The sequence below is a fragment of the Tiliqua scincoides genome, chromosome 11 (genome assembly GCF_035046505.1).
Source record: "Tiliqua scincoides isolate rTilSci1 chromosome 11, rTilSci1.hap2, whole genome shotgun sequence".
Lineage (NCBI taxonomy): Eukaryota > Metazoa > Chordata > Lepidosauria > Squamata > Scincidae > Tiliqua > Tiliqua scincoides.
In genome coordinates, this window is record NC_089831.1 from 18438089 (window position 1) to 18461075 (window position 22987).

General features: G+C 45.4%; 1 protein-coding gene and 1 pseudogene across 1 annotated transcript in view; both read left to right on the plus strand.

Annotated features, from left to right (window-relative positions):
- The window catches only part of ST14 (ST14 transmembrane serine protease matriptase), a 41126-nt gene that overhangs the window by 16579 nt on the left and 1560 nt on the right, over positions 1–22987 (plus strand). The window contains exons 3-18 of the mRNA XM_066639392.1: positions 1554–1681; positions 2732–2802; positions 3752–3912; positions 5248–5283; positions 6159–6396; positions 8346–8485; positions 8900–8997; positions 9844–9953; positions 10804–10934; positions 12000–12104; positions 13095–13202; positions 13361–13474; positions 16496–16618; positions 18274–18466; positions 20404–20678; positions 21512–21648. Coding sequence (XP_066495489.1) covers positions 1554–1681; positions 2732–2802; positions 3752–3912; positions 5248–5283; positions 6159–6396; positions 8346–8485; positions 8900–8997; positions 9844–9953; positions 10804–10934; positions 12000–12104; positions 13095–13202; positions 13361–13474; positions 16496–16618; positions 18274–18466; positions 20404–20678; positions 21512–21648 — 2168 coding nt within the window. The remainder of the gene's footprint in view (positions 1–1553; positions 1682–2731; positions 2803–3751; positions 3913–5247; positions 5284–6158; positions 6397–8345; positions 8486–8899; positions 8998–9843; positions 9954–10803; positions 10935–11999; positions 12105–13094; positions 13203–13360; positions 13475–16495; positions 16619–18273; positions 18467–20403; positions 20679–21511; positions 21649–22987) is intronic.
- On the plus strand, positions 20004–20124 carry LOC136662620 (5S ribosomal RNA; annotated as a pseudogene).

Consider the following 22987-nt stretch of genomic DNA (forward strand, 5'->3'; position numbering starts at 1 on the left):
TCCTAACAACACAGTCCTTGAACGTGCTGGAATCCCTAGCATGTATACACTGCTGAAACAGAGATGCCTGTGTTGGCTCAGTCATGTCGTGAGAATGGATGATGGCCGGATCCCAAAGGATCTCCTCTATGGAGAACTCATGCAAGGAAAGCGCCCTACGGGTAGACCACAGCTGCGATACAAGGACATCTGCAAGAGGGATCTGAAGGCTTTAGGAGTGGACCTCAACAAGTGGGAAACCCTGGCCTCTGAGCGGCCCGCTTGGAGGCAGGCTGTGCAGCATGGCCTTTCCCAGTTTGAAGAGACACTTGGCCAACAGTCTGAGGCAAAGAGGCAAAGAAGGAAGGCCCATAGCCAGGGAGACAGACCAGGGACAGACTGCACTTGCTCCCGGTGTGGAAGGGATTGTCACTCCCGGATTGGCCTTTTCAGCCACACTAGACACTGTGCCAGAACCACCCTTCAGAGCGCGATACCATAGTCTTTCAAGACTGAAGGTTGCCAATACATATGGAGGCATTAAGTGGGAATTGAACTGTTCCTGAAGAATTTTTGTTTGTGTCGCTTAAATAGCAATATCAAGGGGCATCAGCGGAAATACAGTCTTTTGCTTAGTGGCTATAGCCAGGGTGAGACTGGCAAGTGCACTGTCCTGCCCAGAGTCAGCCCATCCATGACGCCAATAGAAGTGTCTCATGTCTCAAGCAGCAAATTGGCAGCGTTTGCCCACCTCAGTCTCTCCACACCCCCTCCACTTACCTCCACTGAGAGGAGCAGAGACTTGTCTACAAACAAGTAGGACGCTCTTTGTCCTTTTCCTGTGCTGTTCACGGATTTGTCAATGGAAAAATTAGATAAATCCATAACTTTCAAATGTAGCTGCTCCATGAGTGTAGCTTCCCCTGGGGGCTGGGGATAGGAATAGACCCTCAGTTTGGCTGTACTTGTCGTAAGAGGCGACTAAACAGCCACCGGGTAGATGGGACTCGTCAGCCTGGGAAGGCAGCTCATCTGAGAGAAGGAAAACTCTGATCCCAAACCTCCACTGCCTTGTGGCTACATCCAGTTATGGAACAGGCTTCAGGAGTCAACCTCGAGGCAAAATCTGGAGCCAGAGTCCCTGAGGCAGTTCATGGCTGAACACAGTCACATTCTGGCAACTCCTGCGATGCCACTGGAACCAACCGTATTGGCCTCTGCCTTTCCATTGGACCATTTCAGCGACGTGGAGAGGGGGGATTTGCTGCATGGGTAACAGCCTATCCTCCATACCTGCTTTACCCAGGCTTCGCGCACTGGAGAGGACACTCTGTTCCAGAACCACCATTCAGAGCGTGACACCATAGTCTTCCGAGACTGAAGGATGCCAACAACATAAGTGTAGTTACTTATTTCAAGTAACTGAGCTGCATTTGTGGGGAGGGGGCAAAACTGTTGCATCCAAGGTAAATTTACTGGGGTGAATTGGTTCCAGGGACTTCTAGCCCTGGGGTGTGGGACATATTCTATTCAGCATGTTCACATCATCTTCTGGTCTACTTGTCTCCCTTCAGACAGGAACGCCTCGGTGCAGAAACTGTACAATGGGCACCTCAGGCTTACGGGTTCTCGATTCATAGATGCTTATGAGAATTCAACCTCCTCTGAATTTGCTATCCTTGCCAGGAAAGTCAAGAAAACGGTAAGAAACTTGCATGTCTGTTTTGGAAGTAAGCCCCGTTGAGTTCAAGGCCTTTCTTCCAAATAAGGATTGCAGGCTGGGGGTTCAAAAAAAACTCTTCCAGGTTCTGCGGCTCTGTCTGCTCTTTTGGTGGAGGAAGAGGGACAGACAGCTTGTTACCACAGACATTTGCCCTTAAAACAGAGTCACAGAACCCAAAAGAATTTTCTGGACATTAGAAGTGACATCATAATTGCTGAAGACCATAGAGGTCAGTGTATAGAATAACACTGGTCTAACCTGACTGGTGGTAGTTCTTTGGGGTCTTGTCCATTTTTCCATCTGTCTAAGGGCCCAATACTATTCAATTTTCCAGTGCAGGTGCAACTGTGGGCATGCACTTCATCTTGTGATGGGGCAGCAGTCACAGAGGCCTCCTTAAGGTATGGGAACATTTGTTCCCTTACCATGGGGCTGTATTGTAGTTGCACCAGGGCTGGAAAATTGGATAGGATTGGGCCCTAAGATGCTTTCAGCTGGAGATGTTGGTGACTGAAACTTCTGCATGTAAAGCATCTTCCCTTATACTGATACAACTGATACCGGTACAATACAAGCTCAATACAATTGATAGTCTTGGGCAAACTTGCCCACAGCTACAATCTTCAGGCTCCATCTTCCCCTTATCTTTCTCTGTCTACTGTGCTAGTGATGATCACCAGTCTCTGACTCCTCTGTGTACCTGATCCAACTGCCTTCCAGCTTCCTTTGGTGTCTTTCCTGTACACCTAGCCGTGCCTATGAAATGGTGTAACCAGAATTTATAGGACCAGTTCAGTCCACAATCCAAGGAATATCCTGGCTTACGTGCTAGCAAAACAGGGTAGATTTGGTATTAAATTCAGAATACCATCGGCCAAATTGATGCCTCTGTGATTCCCCCCCCCCACCAAAATACCTGCAATACACTCACAATTGTTGAGAAAAACAGGTGTTGAAGGTATAGCTTATTATTTACTAGAAACTGAACTGTGCCCATTTTGACTTGGAATGTCACCTTCTTATTTTTAGCTAACAGACATCTATAAAAATAATCCAAATGTTGGCCCTTTCCACAAGGAAACTGTGATCTCAGCATTCAGGTGAGTGATGCATTTCTGGGGCGGGCAAAATCATAGCGGCTTGTGATTCAAATGGTGCCATCTATGTGCCTGATGCTTGCCAATTAAGGGGAAGGCAGCTCCCTGGCCCAAATGGGTTTTGACAGAAGGGAGACCGAAGTTAAAGTGGAGAGAAACCGGGCAAATGCAAGCAAAACTCAAAAGGCTGACTGCAGAGAGATTCACCACTGGTGTTGGTGCTCCTGGTCTTCTCAAGGATCAAGCGTAATTCTCGAAATGGCTTTTAAAAATTACCTATTGCACAGACCAGCTTTTGGGGGGGGGGGGAATCAGAAGGAAGGACAATATATCCATTCAAGAGAAAATATAAACTTATATATTTGAAACTCGGTTTGAAGCTTGAATCGCTTCAATCGCTTGAATAGCACACTATTTTCTCTAGTGTGAGTTGCTCACAATATATACTAGAAGCTTTTGTGCCTAGATTCCTTAAATGACTGTTCATGTTGTCTGTTATGGCCTTTGAAGCATGACCTCTGAATGAATTCACTCTATGAGTTATACATTCCTGCCCTAAGGCAGTGGTTCCCAAACTTATCAGGGTCATAGCACCCTTGAAGCCTCTTCTTTCCAGTTCATCTGGGCACCACTCTCTTGGGTCTCACGAAGTCTTGTGAGATCCAAGATGGTGATACCCAAATCTTGCGAGATCCAAGATGGTGGCACCCAGGACAGCCAATCAGAAGGGCAACTGGGGATATCCAACAGTGCCCCTATGAGCGCACCATGGCGCAGTTTGGGAACCACTGCCCTAAGAAATCAATCCTTACAGAGGGCTGAATATGTTCCCCAAAGGAAATTTCCTGGCAGCCCTGATTGTTTGACCCAGAGTCTGGACCAATAATCCCAGTGGCTGTACAGCCTGGCTATTAATCTGTGCTTTCTCCTCCTCCTCCTCCTCCCCCTGCAGTGAGGGCAGCATTATTGCTTACTATTGGTCAGAGTTCAGCGTCCCTAAATACAAGGTGGATGCCCTTGACAAGGCTTTGGCCAACATTCAGGCTTCAAATCAAGCGACGATACACAGAGGGCGAAATCCAGACTTGAAAGTGGAGTCGGTTGTTGCATTCCGTGAGTATTTTGTTCTGCCCCTCTTCTCCCCACCCCTTCCATAGCCTAGTTAGTGATGGCCCCAGTTTTCTTCACCTCTGAGAATTCTGTTGACCAGAAATCTGGAACTTGAGACTTTTGTTACCCCTTTTTTCAGACAAGTTGGAGCATCCAGACTCATTCAGGCCTTGATTTCCAACTCTTGCTGAGTAGTACCATGCCTTGAGTGGGCAGGGGAAGGCTTGGCAAACCAATCCTAAAGGCAAAGTTCTAAAATGCCTTAGTTGGAGGCTCTCTGGCTGGCCTTGTGGAGCTAATCTGTTGAACATTCCACATCCTTATGAATGCAGCTGTTGTGCCCTGGATTTTTCCAGTTTAGCCAACATAAGTGGTATATATGCTTTCAACTATACCATAATTGAACCAAGTGGCACTGGAACAAGGGAGGGATAATTCGCTCTAAAGCAGGGGTGCCCAAACCCCGGCCCTGGGGCCACTTGTGGCCCTCGAGGCCTCTCAGTGTGGCCCTCAAGGAGCCCCCAGTCTCCGAGGATCCTCTGGCCCTCTGGCCAAGCCCTGAATTGGGCTCCCTCCACTGCTTGTTGTTTCATGTCTGTGATGCAGTAGCAGCAGCAAAGGAAAGGCCAGCCTTGCTTTGTGCAAGGCCTTTTATAGGCCTTGAGCTATTGCAAGACCTGCATTCATTCATATAAGTTCATCTTTAATGTATTCATTTATGTAAACTTATGTAAATTTATTCAAATTTTAAATGTAAATTAATTCTTTCCCCCCCCAGCCCCCGACACAGTGTCAGAGAGACGATGTGGCCCTCCTGCCAAAAACTTTGGACACCCCTGCTCTAAAGCTATGTTTCCATTTCTTAGTTTAGTGGGTAGTGTTGCCACTTGAACAAGGGAAATCTGGCTTCTGTCACTTTGCCAAGGTGGCTTTGATCCAGTCACTGTCTGCCAGCCTGGCCTACCTCACAGGGCAGTTTTGAAGATGAAGTCAGGAAAACCTCAGTGCTTGGAGCCTTTTGGGGAAGAATAAAAATATTGTCAATACAGCACAAGGGAAATTCAAGAATGTTTCCAGTGAACAGTATTGTTTGCAGCATTGGGTGGATTTGGGGGAAATCCATCAAAATGAGGTGCAGCTTGAGTCATGAATGACTCATGTGCTTTTGCTATGGGCTTCAGTGGAGATTCTCACGAAATCCATGCATCAAAATAAGAAGACTGCACGTCTTTTGCAGTGCCCCTAAGGGATGCAGACTGGCTGGGCTTTCCCTACAGGGATCATGCAGAATTAACAAAATAATAATAAATCCATCACTTTTTTCCCCTTCTCTTGTAGCTTCCGATCCTGATATTGTTAAGGCCTCACGCGACAGTAAGTAACGTTCAGTGGTTTTTAAGATTGATAGCAATACTTTGTTATTGTTGTTGTTGTTAACAGTATTTATATACCGCTTTTCAATGGAAAGCTCACAAAGCAGTTTACAGAGAAAATCAAACAAACAGCTAACGGCTCCTTTACAGAAGAGGTTTTCTGTCTGGATCCTTCCCTTCTCTCTGTTTTGGGATCGGGATACAGGCTTCCATTTATGGGTGAAATTTAAAATGATAGGGCACCAGTGCATTAGTGCAGGGGTTCCCAAACTGTATGCCCTGGGGCGCCACGAGGCACTCCCCTGGGGTGGTGTGGGCTGCCAGCCGCACAGAAGCAAGACCCGCGCTGGAGCTTCAAACAACAGAAGGTGGGCTGAGCTTCAGCGTATGGTTATTACCTGCTTTGAAAAGCCCACCTGCCTGCTCTGTGCTTCTTACTGCTGTTTAAAGCTCCATCACGGATCTCTGAACCCAGAAGTAATTGGGGATGACATTTGCAGTGAGGGGGGAACACCACAGAGGATTGAGCAGTGCTGCATGAGTGGCTCCGATTTAGAGGAAGGTGAAGATATTGCAGTCATGGTTGGTTGGTTGGCAACCTTCAGTCTCGAAAGACTATGGTATAAGCCTACAGCACCCGGTATGCCCAGGCGGTCTCCCATCCAAGTACTAACCAGGCCTGAACCTGCTTCATTTCTGATATTGCAGTAGTCTGCAGTAAAAGAGCTACTGTGAAATGCAGAGGGATTTATGCAAGTGGTATAAGAAAGTTTGCCTTCTGTACTTGTCCACCTGCTTCAAAGCTTTGCTGATCACCCTGCTTCCACCCTGACATTTTCCTCCCTATGACCCCTCTCTTTGCTGTCACCTGTGTAGATAGCTGTCGGTACGCCTTGCATGCAAAAGCAGGAGAGGTCACCAGCTTTACCACGCCAGGGTTTCCCAACAGCCCCTACTCATCCAACGCCCACTGCATGTGGGCTCTGCGAGCTGATGCGGACTCTGTCATCAGCCTGACCTTCACGACCTTTGAGGTGGAGCCCTGCGATTTAGGAAACGACTTTGTCAAAGTGTATGACTCGCTGAGCCCTGGGGAACCCCACGAATTGGTAAGGTAAGCCTGCCGTTTCTGCAGTGCTCGTGGGAGACTGTGACCATCTAGGTCTTTGGTGAGAAATTTGTGGCCTGAAAGGCAGAGACAATAGGATTGCTGGGCATATGTGCCTTTTTCTTTTTAAAAAATATACCAGGTGCAACACTGACAACACTGGGATTCTGTTGAGCAGAAGGACATTCATGATCAATGAATGTGATGAGAGAGCTGTATCTAAACTTTATTCCCCAAGACATGACATACCAATGTCTGGCTTTGAACATGGTGCGCAAAATTATCATGCACCTCCCCCCATAGTAAGATTTTATGTGTTAAATTTCATCTATAAAATAGCAAAATGAGCAACGAAAAGACCCAGAACCATGTCTATTATTTTTCATATTTGCTCAATTTCATATTTTTCACTCCTTCCTCCAAGAAGCTCAAGGTGGTATATATGGTTCCTTAAAGTCAACCCTTCTCCCAGTATCATTGCCTTTTCCTTGGGGCTGAAATTCATGTTCTTCTGAATTTTACCCTTGAGGTTTGGGGTGGTATAGTGAGAATAATGTTCAATCATCATTGTGATTAATAATAATAATGCTAAAGATAATAATATAATAATAATAATCATAACAGGTATTTATATACCGCATTTCTTGGTCTTTATTCAAGACTTTATTCAAGGTGGTTTACATAGGCAAGCTTTATTTAATCCCTTATTAAATAGGGATTTTTACAATTGAAAGAAGGTTCTTTCTTTCAAGAACCACTACATTCAGGTGTTTCATTCCGATCTGGCTTCACATTCTGGCCTCCATCCTCCCACGCTCAGAGCAGATGGAAATAGCTCGGCTTCAGCTTGTCAGCTGCTTCAAGGTCGCACGGTGCCGGTGGCCTCGAACTGGTGACCTTGTGGATGTTATCTTCAGGCAGACGGAGGCTCTACCCTCTAGACCAGACCTCCTGCCCAGCACTATTTGCTGGTAAAGATCTACCCGGCATTATTTGCAATTATCACAGCAGGGCTAATTGTTCCTGAAGGACTGAAGGCAGAGCTTCCTGTGGGTGGGCGGGGTGGAGAAACATATGTGGGAGTGAGAGGTGCCTCCTAGGACAAATGGTCAAAACTTCCATCAACAGGAGTTCGCCAAAGCAAGGAGCCCCTTTTTGTTGGCTGTGAACAAGTGTGCAGAGACTTGGGGTCTATTTTATCTTAGCCCTGCCATTCTGAAATGCCACTCCATCAAAAACCCATCCCAGCAGTCTTGTCTTTTCGAAGATGATGCTACTACAGTGATGCCTCGCAAGACGAAATTAATTCGTTCCGCGAGTCGTTTCGTATTGCGAAAATTTCGTCTTGCGAAGCGCGGTTTCCCATAGGAATGCATTGAAATTTAATCAATGCATTCCTATGGGCAAAAAAAGTCAGAACAAAGTCAAATTTGGTTTACAAAGTGTTTATTAAGTGCTCTTTAAAGGCATACATACTGTACAGAGGATTTCAAAAATTTCAAGCACAAAACTTCAATGCATCCTGGGTATTAACGGTTGTGCGATTTAAAACAAACCAAAACAAACAAACAAAAATAAATTCGTCTTGCGAAGCACGGCCATAGAAAAATTCGTCTTGCGAGTCACCAAAAAAAATCGCAAAACGCTTTCGTCTTGCGAGTTTTTCGTTGCGCGAGGCATTCGTCTTGCGAGGCATCATTGTATATTCTTTCTCTGGCTTACCCATAATTCCACTGAGTACAGTGGCATTCGGAAATAGAGTGAACCCATATCTCCTGCCAGGCATAGTTAGATGGCCCAGTGAAGATGGGTTGTGTGTTGACTGGTACTGCCAATCACGCCATCCTAGTGGGTGGTCTCCAAGCCTCATTGCCACTACAGCATTGTGGGAGAAGACCTCCTTGTACGGAGTAGCATTTTTTGGCTGACTCTCTTCTCTGCTTCCTTTCTACCAGGCTGTGCGGCAGCTACACTCCATCCTACAACCTGACCTTCATCTCCTCTAAAAATGTCCTCCTGGTCATGCTGAGCACTGATGCCAAGGGGCGCTACCCTGGGTTCAAGGCAGAGTTCTTCCAGATGCCAAAACAGCAACGTAAGAAGTGGGCACAGGTGGGGGTGGGGGGAGAGGAGAGAGTTATGGTAAAAACAGGACAGGGCTGGATAAAAGCGACTGCTGTTGAAAATACCTTGAGGATGATACTTCCTTGTATGGGAAGGAACTTGGCATTGAAAAGAACTGGTAGTCAATAGCATCTTTGGCTTTAATGATGCCTCCTAATGAGAGATGGGCAGGAATTAATGCTTGCTTGAACCGGAGAACAGATGTGAGCTGGGGCAGCTTAATTGGTCTCCTGGGTTAAAATCCATTCCCTTTAAGAAACCTGGCACCTCCCAAAGATGATTTAGCCTCATTATAGCCTGTTCTGCAGATGTGTCTCTTCCTATGTACTTATCCTTGGGAGATCCAAAATAGTGAACCTGGCTTGCTTTCTTTTTTTCCTTCTAGTCTGCGGTGGAGTTTTGTTAGGCACCTCTGGAAATTTCACTACACCTTATTACCCAGGCCACTACCCACCCAGCATAGATTGTAAATGGGATATAGAGGTAAGAAACCTAGAATAATCTCCTTTAGATTTATAGTACAAGATTAGGCAGCAGAATTTTTTTTGTATGTATCCCAATTATCAAGACACTTGAAATAGATGAAGCCTCTTAAACATACGTCTACTCTCACTAAAATCGAAAAATACTTTATTTTGAGGCCATGTGCTGAGTTCAAGTCTCACGGCATATGTGTGTAGCCTAAAGCATCTTGAGCACAAGATTCTGCCTTTTATGGAGTCAGACCATTGGTCCATCAGCTGTGATTAGTGGTGGCTCTTCAGGGGTCTTGCCCAATTCAAGCCAAGAGCTTTTGCGCACATAGCCTGGAGAAAGATTTTCAGATAATGTAGGCAATGCTGAACTTTGATAGACCAATGGACTGATTTGGTTGGTGGTAACTTTTCTGCACGTTTGTGCTCCATAAGGGAAGACAGTGTAGGTTAAACAAGATCACATGCTCTCTGTAGTCCATCCCAACTAAGAGACTTCTTGAATGAATGGAGAGTTCTGGAGATGAATTTGGATTTGGGGCACGTCCCACACAGATGTCTGTAAAAGTTTTGAGCCTTTGCAAACCACCCATCTCTTGTAACATGCCCACTAAAAGTTGAACATTTGCAAAAATGTTCAAGTGCTTTGCAAGGGTTTGAGTGAAGAAGAATTGTTGTGAATGGCCAATTCTCTTGCCGTGGTTCGTGCTTTTGCAGGTATGTTTGTGCTTATCTCTGATCTGCTCACAAAAGTTAGAGGGTGTGTGTGTTAATGTTTCAAGAACTCTCCTAGTGTTCTGGCAAGATCTCTCAGCCTGACAGCTGCCTCTTCTCTTTCCCCACCTTTTGTTGTCAGGTTCCCAAACACAAGAACGTAAAGGTGCGTTTCAATGAATTCTTCCTTGTGGAAGAAGGCCTGCAACTTTCGTCTTGCCCCAAGGACTATGTGGAAGTTAACAGTGTAAAGTAAGGACAAAAGTTCTGGATTTGGGAAGTTCAACTAACTTGTCACCCCCTGGAGGAGCTGGGGTTGGAATAGTGGAGCTGGGATGTGGTTTGTCATATTCTTGTTGGCCAACAGCTTGAAAATATTCCACATTGCAAGCATTTATGAAGCTTTGCTGAGATCCTGAGTTTTCTTTTTAGAGGATTCAAATATAGACTTCAAAAAATTTGCAGTCTTTTATTTTGGGACGTCTGTGGTCATGGTTTAGCTTTTGGCTTTTGCAAACCACGTCATGGCTTAGGTGAGATTCGAACTGGGAAAACACAAGTTTGCAGGCTCAGTCTCTCAGTCGCTATGCTTCACTATGACTCAGTATTTATTTTAAAATATTTGCACCTGCTCTGCAGCTGCCAAGGCTCCCATTGTGGCTTACAGAAACTTAATCAATGGGGAAAGGGATCATTAAAATAGGACATGTTTTGCTTCCTCCTCGTGGTAATTGGTGGTTTTGTGGCTACTTTGAGGGGAGAGGAGCATGTCTCCCAGCCTAGCATATCTCATGGTGCTGCTGTTTCTCTTGTGTTTCTTTTTTTAGATGGTCAACTTATTTGGGACAGGGACCCATCTTTTCATTTTTCAACCTATACCAACCCCTTTGGGTCACCTTTATTGTTACTGAAAAGCATGACAAAAATATTCTCAATAAGCTATTTTCTAGGAGGATGGTTTGAATTTGCATGTGTCTGTTGCCCTGGGAGATGTAGAACTGGTGTATACACTTAATAATAAATACAAATGACTTGGAGTAGGACCATCTTTGTGCCCTCTCCCCCGACCTGCTCTAACACCTGCTCTTGCACAATTCTTTAGGTACTGTGGGTCACGGGACAGATTCGTGGTAAAGAGTCAAACCAACAAGATTACTGTCCGTTTCCATTCAGACCGTTCACTCGTAGACACAGGCTTCTGGGCCGAGTACCTGTCATATGACTCCGGCGACCGTAAGTAGCCAAACTTTAAGCTTATTGTGGGGCAGTGTTTCTCAAACTGTGGATTGGGACCCACTAGGTGGGTTGCCAGCCAATTTCAAATGGGTCCCCACTCATTTCAACGTGTATTTTATTTTTAATATATTGGACTTGATGCTACTGTCAAGTTTGCAGTGACTGCATTTGAAGAAATGCTACAGATCCGTACTTTTAGCAGGCTACCATGTATAACAATGATAGTCAATGGGACTTAGTCTCAGGTAAGGGTGGATAGGATTGCAGCCTTTGAAATGTTGGGGGAATTTTTTAAAAAACAGATCAGCTACTCCTTGCGGCGGGGGGAGGGTTAAGAGGGTTCTTTATTTTAAACAAATTTTTAAACTTATACTTATTGTAAACGTTTAATTTACTTACTTTGAATTGATTTTGGCAGATAAGGGTGTTAAAAATTTCTTGCTTGATGTCACTTTTGGCCATCACTTTTGGCCATCACTTTCAGTGTGCCCTGACAGATTGTCATTCTAAAAAGTGGGTCCCAATGCTAAAAAGTTTGAGAACTACTGCTGTGGGGGGGTGCGGGGGTTGGAGCACCTTCCTTGCAAAGGGAGGCAGTTCCAGGGGATGAACTTTTAGCTTATGGAAAAAAGACAACTAAGGGCGCAATCCTAACCCACTTTCCAACATTGGCATGGCTGTACCAGTGGGGCATGTGCTGCATCCTGCAGTTGGGGGGCAGTCACGGAGTCCTCCTCGAGGGAAGGGAATGTTTGTTTACTTACTTCGAAGTTGCATTGCCCTTACATCGGTGCTAGAAAATGGGTTAGGATTAAGAAGGGCGTCTAAGAAGTTTATAATGCAATAAATGGTGTGGGAGAAGTGAACACAGAGATGTGTTCTGCTCTCACAGAACTGGCAGCCTGGCAAAGACCAGGGTGCCTTGAGACATCCCAGTAGCAAAAGGTGGCAAAGCCTCCAGGGAATGCTGATGCTCAGATGCCAGTTTATGGGAATGCAAGTCGTGCTCTTCACAAGTTCTAAAACGAACCTCTTTTTGCCTCCTCAATCTCTGGCTTGTAGCTTGTCCGGGCAAATTCACCTGCCAGACTGGCCGATGCATTGAAAAAAAGCTGCGCTGTGACGGTTGGCTTGACTGTTCCGACGGCAGTGACGAGAAGGGTTGCAGTGAGTAGCTGACCTTGCCTACTTTGAGAAATGTTGACGGTTCAGCGGGGCTGAGTATATTGATTTTTTAAAATCAAAATTCTGCACTTTAATCATCCAAATTCTGAGACTTATCTGCAAATGAATAATATTTTTGACTCGTTTTTGTCCGTGTTATCCTGCTTCAGTTATCAAGGTGGAGACACGAGGCAATTCAGCTGAACCTCCCTAAAGGATGCCTAAAAATCCGTTCAGCTCCCTCTGGTTGAGGCAATCCTTGCTGAAGCCTCTTAAACATTTAACGCACAACATTGCTGCCTTAAGTGCTATTAACTTCTAAAAACAAATGTAAAGCCCTAATTACTGGCATACTCAGTTCTGCAGCCAGTACCAAATTCTTCAGGTTTTCCGTGTGTTTTGTGTTGCGCACACATCTCTTGCAAAGAATTGTGCAGATTCTGGGTCTCTTGACATCCTTTCTTAGGCCAAAAAAATATGCAGGAGGGGTGTAGCTTAGCTAGGTCTGATTGGGATGGATCCAGATTTAACACAAGAGTACAGTGTAACTCATTTCACTTGGATTTTTAGACAGCGAAGTTAGAGGCAGGGTAGGGAATTGTGTGCCTTTGTCTCAAAATACGCATCACAGAGGAGCGGTGATGAGGAAGGGTCATGTCTTCATCTTCTAGCTTCCCAGAGCATCTGGTTGGTGGCTCTGAGAAACAGATTGCTGGATTAGATAGAGCTTGGACCTGATCAAGCTGGACTTAAAGGATCCAGAATTCACAGAGAGAGAGAGAGAGAGAGAGAGAGAGAGAGAGAGAGAGAGAGAGAGACCCTGTTTACTCAGTGCTTGCACAGTTGCCCTTCTGCATTGCTGGTTCCAGGCCAGGATTGGGGCCCTTGCTAAGACTGTTTCCTGAGCCTAGTTTGTTCTGCCTGCCTTTGAAGCCCACCAAAACTTGTGTGTTGATGGCATCAGAAGAACCTCTAACCTCTTCTCTTCCGTAGACTGTACTGAGACACAGTTCCGATGCCACAATGGTTGGTGCAAGTCCAACTTTTGGGTCTGTGATGGTGTGAATGACTGTGGGGACAACAGCGATGAACAGCAGTGCAGTGAGTATCGTGGTGGGGCTGAGCGGGCTGGATGCTGAGGCCTCATGGAATAACTGGGCTTGGACCCACTCCCTGGCTCTACCCCCCACACACACAATGTCTGTCATTCAGTGCCTGTTGATGTAGTTTTTCTAACTTGTACTTCCTCCATTTGTCAGATTGTCCAGCTGGGAACTTCAAATGCAGCAATGGCAAGTGCATCCCAGAGTCCCAGAAATGCAATGGGAAAGATGATTGTGGCGATGGAAGTGATGAAGGAAAATGTGACTCTGGTAAGAGCCCCTTTCTGAACCAAGGTGGAAAGCTGTAGCTAGGGAAGGAGCCGGGCCCAGCCTGCTTATTATGGGCTGTGCAATTGGGCTCATAATCAGAGTACAGTCTTGACACCCTCCTTACTTTTGGGGGGAAGGGAGGAGGTTTGCTGGTAGCAAGAGAACCGCCATTGCAGTCTCATGTACCATTTTCTGGCACTCTTTATGCCACAGCTGTGGTTACATGGGAAGTGGCCATGTTCAGTAGATTGATGTGTGGATGTCCCGGAATTCTTGGCTCTGCTTTCTAACATAGTCGTGCAAACCTCATCTTTGTCTCTGGCTGCCAAGTTGTTTTATTTATTTATTAACACGCACAGACATACAAACATATAACATACATTTAGAAGTGCTAAATACCATATACCATTACTTAATTAATCATACAGTATCTCCTAATCTACTTACTCATCTATTTCTACCTCTTATTGATTTATCCATTTATTTATATAATATACAATAAATTTTCCCTAATGCCCTATACTATATTTTCTAAATATTCACTTTCTGCCAAGCATAAACTAACTTCAATTGCTCATTAATATTAAAACAAAATAATCTGATTACCAAAATTGTCACCTCAGCTATTTCAACTCCAATCTAATTACACTTTTTTTTCTTTGACATAATAACCACATATAAAACAATTCTTCCACACATTTACACTTCCAGCTATATTTTTTTAAAATACATTCTAATTCATATTTATCAATTTCATAAATATTCTTTTTCTTCTTCAAATAAATTTGGGCCATTGTTATTAGCTGAATAAATCCTCCAGTTTTCTTTAACCCTCAGATTACCCCTTAGGGTTCTTTTTCTTTCTTGCTTTCCATTTTTTCTCCTGTAATATCTTTAATAATTTATCTCTGTAACAGAATCTGATAGATCCACACTTTCTTATGTAGGGTGTGTTCATTCTTCCAGTTAACTCACCCCAGCACTGTCTGTTCTAGTGGCAGTCTGCTGGTGTTGCATCTTTTTAGATTGTGAGCCCTTTTGGGACAGGGAGCCATTAGATATTTGATATTTGATTTTCTCTGTAAACCGCTTTGTGAACTTTTTGTTGAAAAGCGGTATATAAATACTGTTGTTGTTGTTGTTGTTAACTGGGATATATTTTCTTGTTCCAACAAATTTTGCGATTTGTGCACTCCTGTTACTCTGTCCATCTTATCTTTCTTGGTCTTCATCAGTGCCTCTTCTTCGTCCTGTTGATCATCCTGTTGATTTTCCTCCTGGTCCGCTTTTTCACTCCCTTGTTTATCTTCTGCTTGTTTCTTCACATCTTCCAATTGTTCCTTACACACATCTATCTGTTGGGAAAGAGTCTCTAGACTGGCTTGAATCTGCGAGGACCAACTCAGCTGTTGTCGCTCTATAACAAGCAATCGCTCCGTATTAATCAAGATTTTCTGCATCCACATTTCTGGAACAGAATCCATTTTGCAATTTCTCTCTAGTCCACTAGATGTCCACAATGTATTATTCTCCTTACTTCCACCATGTCATTACTACTCTGCCATCCTCATTCCTTACATAACTCTTGCAGATAACAGTCCAGTGCGGTTAACGGAGAGAAAAACAAAACAAAAGAAAACAGCCTTACTGTCTCTGGTGCAGAGAAAACAAAGCTCTTTCAAATCTAATGAGAATTATATTTATATCCAATTATGTCCAAGAACAATTCTTGATTTTAGTTCACACCCAAGTTATAGTTGTAATTATAATCCACCACCAATTTATTCCACGACAGAGAGAAAGAGCACTTTCAACCTCCTTAAAAAGTCTCTCATTAAGGCCTCCAATATATCCAGGGCTTTTAGCCAAATCAGTCAATCAAAGCCGGGGACAATATTAACACTTATCATAAATTTCCAACTTAAACTTTATACTTCACGCTTTTTTTTTTCTCCATATGGCATCTCAGCATGGAGCCAGCAGCTTGATTGCAGATCACTGCACCTCCCCCAATACTGTCACAAATGGTTGGTTTTCTCTGAGAAGAAAGCCCCCCCCCACCCCGCCGGTCAGGCTTTCAGTTTCCCAGATACCTGCACCGATGAGGATCTTGTCTCTCTTAACAAAGATCTTCAGGTCCTCTTCAGACCTGCAGTATTTGGGGGAAAACAAACTGTCTCCCAGGAGCCCCTGGAGACATGTCTGTTTGTCCACTGTTGGCTCCTCCTCCCTGCCCCTGGCTGCCAAGTTCTGAGGGGTGCCCAGTGCTTCTCCTCTTTGCCCATTTCCTGGATGTGGGAATGGAACAGAGGAGCTGAGGGCTAGAGTGTCGGCAAAGACCACCAACATCAGTGTCATGAAAAGCATTCTTGTCCAGCATTCTGGCCACAGTCTCATTCGGCCTCATGGATGTGCTCACAAAAGAATGCTGTGGTACATAAGACATGGATGCCTTTAAAAGGGGATTGGACAAGTTTCTGGAGGAAAAATCCATTATGGGGTACAAGCCATGATGTGTATGAGCAACCTCCTGATTTTAGAAATGGGCTATGTCAGAATGCCAGATGCAAGGGAGGGAACCAGGATGCAGGTCTCTTGTTATCTGGTGTGCTTGGGGCATTTGGTGGGCCGCTGTGAGATACAAGAAGCTGGACTAGATGGGCCTATGGCCTGATCCAGTGGGGCTGTTCTTATGTTCTTATTTAGGGTGCAATCCTAACTAACTTCCCGGCACTGGCATAGCTGTGCCAGTGTGGGGTGCACTGCATCCTGCAGTGGGGAGGCAGTCAAGGAGGCCTCCTCAAGGTCAATGGCATGTTTGTTCCCTTACCTTGGGGCTGCAGTGCAGCTAGGTCAGTGCTTGGTTAGGATTGCGACCTTAGAGCAGTTCCATGCTCTCTGCCTCTTTTTGTCCTCCCTCCCTGCCATGCCATGGCATCCTCTCTGGAAAAATGAACCCCATCTTTACCCCACTGCAATCCTTGTCTGTTGGTGAGCCCTCCCTCTCTGTTTTACTTACAGTGGTTACGGTACCCTGCCAAGGACATACCTACAAATGCCGCAACGCTCTCTGCGTGAGCAAGACAAACCCAGAATGCGACGGGGTACAGGACTGTAGCGACAACTCGGATGAGGACAACTGCAGTGAGTTGATGATGTTGGCTATTGTGTTTTTGGGACAGTTGGGAGCTGTTGGCTGTGGAATGTATATAGCAGTTTTGATAAACTGAGGCCCAAATCCTAACCAACTTTCCAGCACTGGCATAGCTGTGCCAATGGGACGTGTGCTGCATCCTGCAGTTGGGGGGCAGTCACGGAGGCCTCCTCAAAGGAAGGGAATGTTTGTTCCCTTACGTCAGAGCTGCATTGCCCTTATGTTGGTGCTGGAAAGTGGGTTAGGATTGCGCCCTGAGTCAGCAGTTCAAGGACTCTTGGAAAATGAGTCAGCAGTTCAAGATCTCTTGGAAAATGTCAAATCTCTTGGCCTTTCATTAGAAATGAATCACTTTTGTAACCAATTGGCTAAAGAGGCTATCGAACATACAGCTTCATATGAATGTTGATTTCCCCTTCTTTTATTTTGCTCTTTCAAGTTGGACTTGGGACAAGGCTCATTAATTTTCAGTGGGTTGTATCCTAAGCTTCATTAGACATAACTACATCCCATTGATTGAGTAGAGAGAAGGAAGTTCTTTTCCCTCTTGCACAATGCCAGAACCAGGGGAGGCATCCATTAAAATTGAGTGGTGGGAGAGTTAGGATAGACTAATCAATCTGTGGAACTCCTTGCTACAGGATTTAGTGATGGCATCTGGCCTAAATGTCTTTAAAAGGCGATTGGACACATTTATGGAGGAAAGGTTCACATCAAATTACAAACCATGATGACTCCATATAACCTCTGGGTTTTAGAGGCAACCTGTCTCTGAATGGCAGGTGCAATGGAGTAGCAGCAGGATTCAGGTATCTTGTGGTCTTGTGTCCTCTCTGAGTCATCTGGTGGGCCATTGTGAGATACAGGAAGCTGGACTAGATGGGCCTTTGGCCTGATCCAGTGGGGGTCATCTTATGATTTCAGTAGACCTTAATCATGAATAACTTTCCTAGGATACGGTTCATTCTGGGTACATTTTTGAGATACTGTGGGAAATATAAGAGCATTTTGTTGTTCAAGTAAAAGGTATTAGAAAGAAAAGGTTCCTGGTATTTATTTATTTTTTTCATTGTACTCTGCTACTCACAAGGATTAAAACAGCTTCAGAAGAATATGCACTAAACTTCACAACATTGTCTGATAAAATGACCCTTTCCTCCCGGTCTGGGTTAATTAGCTAAAATTTAGTTGCTTGATTTGCCAGTTTAAGGCTTGCAGCCCTACAAAAAGATACTTATGGGGGGAAAGAACATTTTGTTTTTTGAGGACCTTCCTGAATATACCATGATTCTGACCTCTCTCTCTCTCCCCCCAGTTCCCCCACATGCAATGTGAGAACAGTCATATTGATCTACTATACAGGGCTATTTTCAGAGTTGCAATGATGTAATCTGTGCAAAGCAATTTGAAGTCTCCAAAACACGACTTAAATGCTAAGCCTTCCAAGCCCCTTCAGGCTCTGTCAGTTACACCTCACTCCTTCCTCTTTGCTTCTTAGTGATAAATCTGTTGCGAACGTAGCAGAGAGGAGTCTGTCCTGCAAGGGCTTGTCCCCAAAGAGAGGGAGTGTATTTCTTTAGGAGTCTTGGAAGAGGCAGACTTGCTCCAGCTCTTGCTTGCTTCTGAATCTCACTCCTCCTTCTAGACTGCGGGAAGCGCCTCTTTGTCAAGAAGTCCCGGATTGTCGGCGGGGAGCAAGCCGAGGTGGGTGAATGGCCCTGGCAGGTCAGTCTGCATGCCAAAGACGAGGACAACGGCCACCTCTGCGGGGCCTCTTTGATATCAGAGACGTGGCTGGTGTCAGCAGCGCACTGCTTTCAGCAACAAAACTTTGTCAGGTTGGTACACACAGGCTTTATCTGGTATCCTACATAGTTGTGTATGTCTGTTTAATTCTCTAGCTTAGTTTTCTTGTTGGCCTTACTGTCATTTAATGATTAACAGGCTGAACCATGAACTGTTGGTTCAGATTCCACCTTGTTGTGAGTTTGTAGCTAGTGCAGGGGTTCCCAAACTGCGAATTGCAATGCCTTAGGCCAGGGTTGGGCAAACCCGAGGGCCATTTGCAGCTTTTGGGGTCCCCCAGTCCGGCCTGCAGGGACCCCCCAGTCTCCAATGAGCCTGTGGCTTGTTGGAGCTCGCACTGGCTCACAACTGCCAGTTATGATTGCCAGACGTGACCTGCGGGCCAAGTTAAAGCAAGGCCTTTTTTTAGTCTCCATTTGTTTTCTGCATCTCCCTGGACAGTATTTTAACCCCCGACCCACCTCCCCCAATACCTCTGAACAACTTATGTCTCCAAGTATTTCTGGCTTGGTCTATATGTTTGCACTGTGCAAGAGGTGTGTGGCAAATGGTTCATAATTCTCAAGTGGTTCTACATGCCTGTATTATAGTTCTCATATGTATTATAAATAAGCTCAATCGAACAACAAGAGCTGTTTAGTGCCGCCAGAACCACATGTTCTCCACTCCATCTTCATATTCCAGCCAGTTTTGGGAAACCGGCCTCCTTCTTTTACCACCTGGTGTGCCCACAGGCCCGGAGAGCTTTCACACTGGCAAGGTGTAACGCTCTTCCATCAACCTTGTTAACAGGCAGGTTCAGCGGTATCCCCTACTTAGAGAGGAAATGCAAGTGTGGTAGGGATTGCGTTGAGACTTTAATGCATACCTTTTTTTACTGCCCGCTACATGATGCGTCACACAAGAAATATCTAGGTCCATTGTTAGCTAGGATGCAGGGCTGGGAGGATCCAACCATGCTTCAGTCTCTCCTTTCCACACCTGATTCTGAGACTCTGGATAATGTCGCTTCCTTTTTATCTGGGGTAGTAGCCAGGCAGAGCCCTGGGACTCTGGGCAGCGACTGATGTTTATGCTTATGTTGTGTTGTGTTGTCTTTGTATATTCCTGTTTTGTTCTGTTCTTTCTCTGTATTTATGCCAATAAAGGTCTTACTGAACTGAACTGAATAAATAAGCTCAGTAAAATTCATTCTTTCATATGTTCCATCTCTAATATATCAATGTATGTAAATTTATTCAAATTTGTAATGTAAATTAATTCTCCCCCCCCCCCCGTGGTCCCTGACACAGTGTCAGACAGATGATGTGGCTCTCCTGCCAAAATGTTCGCCCACCCCTGCCTTAGGGCATCACAGCACACTCCACAAGATGTTCCCTGTCTCTCGTCCTACCTGTTGCCCCCAGTGCTGCCATCTTGGATCTCGTGAGATGTGGTCTCTCACAAGACTTGGGCACTGCCTTCTTGGATCTCACAAGATTTGGGCACCACCATTTGGATTTCCCGAGATCCAAGGTGGCCGTGCTCAGCCAGGGAGGAGTGGCTGCAGGGGTGTTGTGACCCAGGTAAGTTTTCAAACCACTGTTACCCTGCACATGCCCGATCTCATCTGATCTCGGAAGCTAAGCAGGGTCAGGCCTGGTTAGTACTTGGATGGGAGACCGCCTGAGAATACTGGGTGCTGTAGGCTTGTACCATAGTCTTTCGAGACTGAAGGTTGCCAACCAGGTAACCAGGGGTTAATCTGAAGGAAGCCCCCAGTTCTCTGAGCCTCAGCTTCCTCTGTTTATATGGTGATGATAATGCCATCCTATCTTATAGGGCTTTTGTAAGCACATTTTATATGACATGCTTTCAGATGCTTGAAATAAGCTATATAAATGCCAAAGTCGCCATGCTAGTGTTCTCCCCTGCAGCCCATAAGGTCTAGGCACTTAATCTGCAATGCCACATTTTGCCTCCCCTTCAGGTATTATGATCCCAAGCTCTGGACAGCATTCTTGGGGCTTCATGACCAGAGGGAGTTGAGTGACAGCAAAGTCCAGAGGCGTAACGTCAAGCGTATAATCGCCCACCCAAGCTTCAATGACTATACCTACGACTATGACATTGCTGTGTTGGAACTGGACAACCCGGTCAGTTTCACCAAGGAAATCCAGCCCGTTTGTCTGCCGGATGCCAGCCACGAATTTCCAGCAGGCAAAGAGATCTGGGTGACCGGATGGGGAGCCACTCAAGAAACGGGTAAGGGGACGGAGCCTCATCAGAGCGGCTAAATGTTAAGAGGATGAGGGAATAGAATCAAACCTCCATTCTGGTGGCCATATCGGTGCCATTCTGGTGGTCAGGATGGTGCCATGGGCTGTTATGTTTGAAATCTTAGCTTTGCAAGGTAGCATGTATGCAACAGGACCAAAAGTATACACCTGTGGGCTAGATAGAAATGGATTAGAACAAAAACTGCTACGTTGTATGCACGATTCTGTGGAATTTAAGTATATTTTTATGACTGCAGAATGTCAAAGCATACTCAAACTCTGGCCACCACAGTCAGATGCGCTTGCTGGAGAGCCAGGATGGTGCAGTGATTTGGGGGTTAGACCTGGAAGATCCAAGTTCAAATACCTACTCAGCCATGATGCTTCCTGGGTGACCTTGGGCCAGTCTCTCTCTCTCTCTCTCTCTCTCTCTCTCTCTCTCTCTCTCTCTCTCTCTCTCTCTCTCTCTCTCAGCCTCATCTATCTCACAGGGTTATTGTGAGGACAAAAGGAGGAGAAGAACCATATACACTACCTTGGAGGAAGGGTGGTTTATAAAAATGTGAAAAATTGCTGCAGGAAGTTCAGGCTGCTTAGTGTGCCATAATAGACAGCCCTGGTTGGATGAACTTCTTCTGTTTTCTACAATCTGATGTTTGTCCATTTGGGGGACTGCAGAAGGGAGGTCATGATGCGCAGAGTGTAGGCATAGGAGTTGGTGTCTTACGTATGAGAAAATCTAAAGTGCATTGTGTGTTGTACACTTAGGGGGAGTGGGAAGTCCCAAAGTCTCACGCCTACTGCTGTGCTCTTTGACAGGTAGCGGCGCCAGTATTTTGCAGAAGGCAAAGATCCGGGTGATCAACCAGACCATGTGCAACTCCCTGCTGGACAATCAGATGACACCGCGCATGATGTGCGTCGGGGTCTTGACGGGAGGCATTGATGCTTGTCAGGTAAGAGACTTGGCGGTGCCAAGTCAAGAGAGAGAACCTTGACTGATGAGGTCTCTGCCCGGAACAAAATTGTCATCTGCTTTGTGTCACCAGATTGTGTGGAAAACCACCAGCCTCCCCAGGCCTGACCAGTTTGACCAGCTCTTCCCTTGTTTTGCCCTCTCCGTGCTGTGATTGGTTGCTGCCCTTTATAAAAAAAACAGTCTCCTTTCTGTCAGGAGAATTTTCCTTGAGCTCGGGGGACCAGTTACAGTAGAGCCCATATCTCTGGTGACAACCCCCAAACCGGGAAATCCTCCTTGTCCTGTTCTTGTCTTCCCCACCCCCGTCCCCTCTGAAGTACAAAACAAAGATCTTTTCAATGGCATTTAAGACTTCTTAAAAATGTTCTTTAGCTGCTGACTTAATCTCTTGGCGTTCTTGTGGTTTTTCCTCGCTATTTGCATTGGATATGATTCTGTGTCTCTAGTGATTGCTTGTCGGTTTCCTTGGGGAAAGGCACTGAAAGGCCAAACATAAATTCGTGATAGTAAAATCGAAAGGACCGGATGCCGCCTTTTTACTAAGGCAGCACATGCGTTGACTCTGATAATCACTGATACATTTTTTTTGAAGTTGCCTGGCTGTGGCTTTGTTTGCATGAAGATGCCTGTCTCTCAGTAGCAACACAGCCCGTTGATTTCCTAAAAAATTCTCTGTAGTCTTGGAAAGACGTCAGGGCCAGTCAGCAGCTCTTTTTCTTTTGTTTGCGCAGCTTTGCAATGTTTGTACATTATGAAGGTCTGCTACATGTGGGACAGTGCTCCGTTTTTTATTTATATTTGGAGCAAAGTTGTATATGGTGTTCCCTGCTAATGTCTTCATGAAGAAGGCTCCTCCAAAACAGACTAAATGTGCAGGTCTGACATTGGGATTTATTTGGAATATTAAGAAATAGCTCATCTGCTGAGAAATGTTGAACCCATGTGGATCGTAGACCCTGATGCATTAAGTTTTTTGCTAAATGCATTTGGGGACATTTGTTTTTTCAGGCGGGCCCCTGTATCCACAGAGCTGGTATCCCCGGATTCCGTTATCCTTGGATCTAGGGGGCCTGCACACGCCCCTGCATCCATTCCACCGCCTTAGGGCGCAATCCTAACCATCTTTCCAGCACTGGCATAGCTGTGCCAGTGGGGCGTGTGCTGCATCCTGCAGTTGGGGGGCAGGAATGGAGACCTCTTCAAGTTAGGGCAATGTTTGTTCCCTTACCTCGGAGTTGCATTGCTCTTAGTACTGGAAAATTGGTTAGGATTGCAACCTTAGTTTTTGTTTAGTAGCACTGATGTTTCTACTTTAA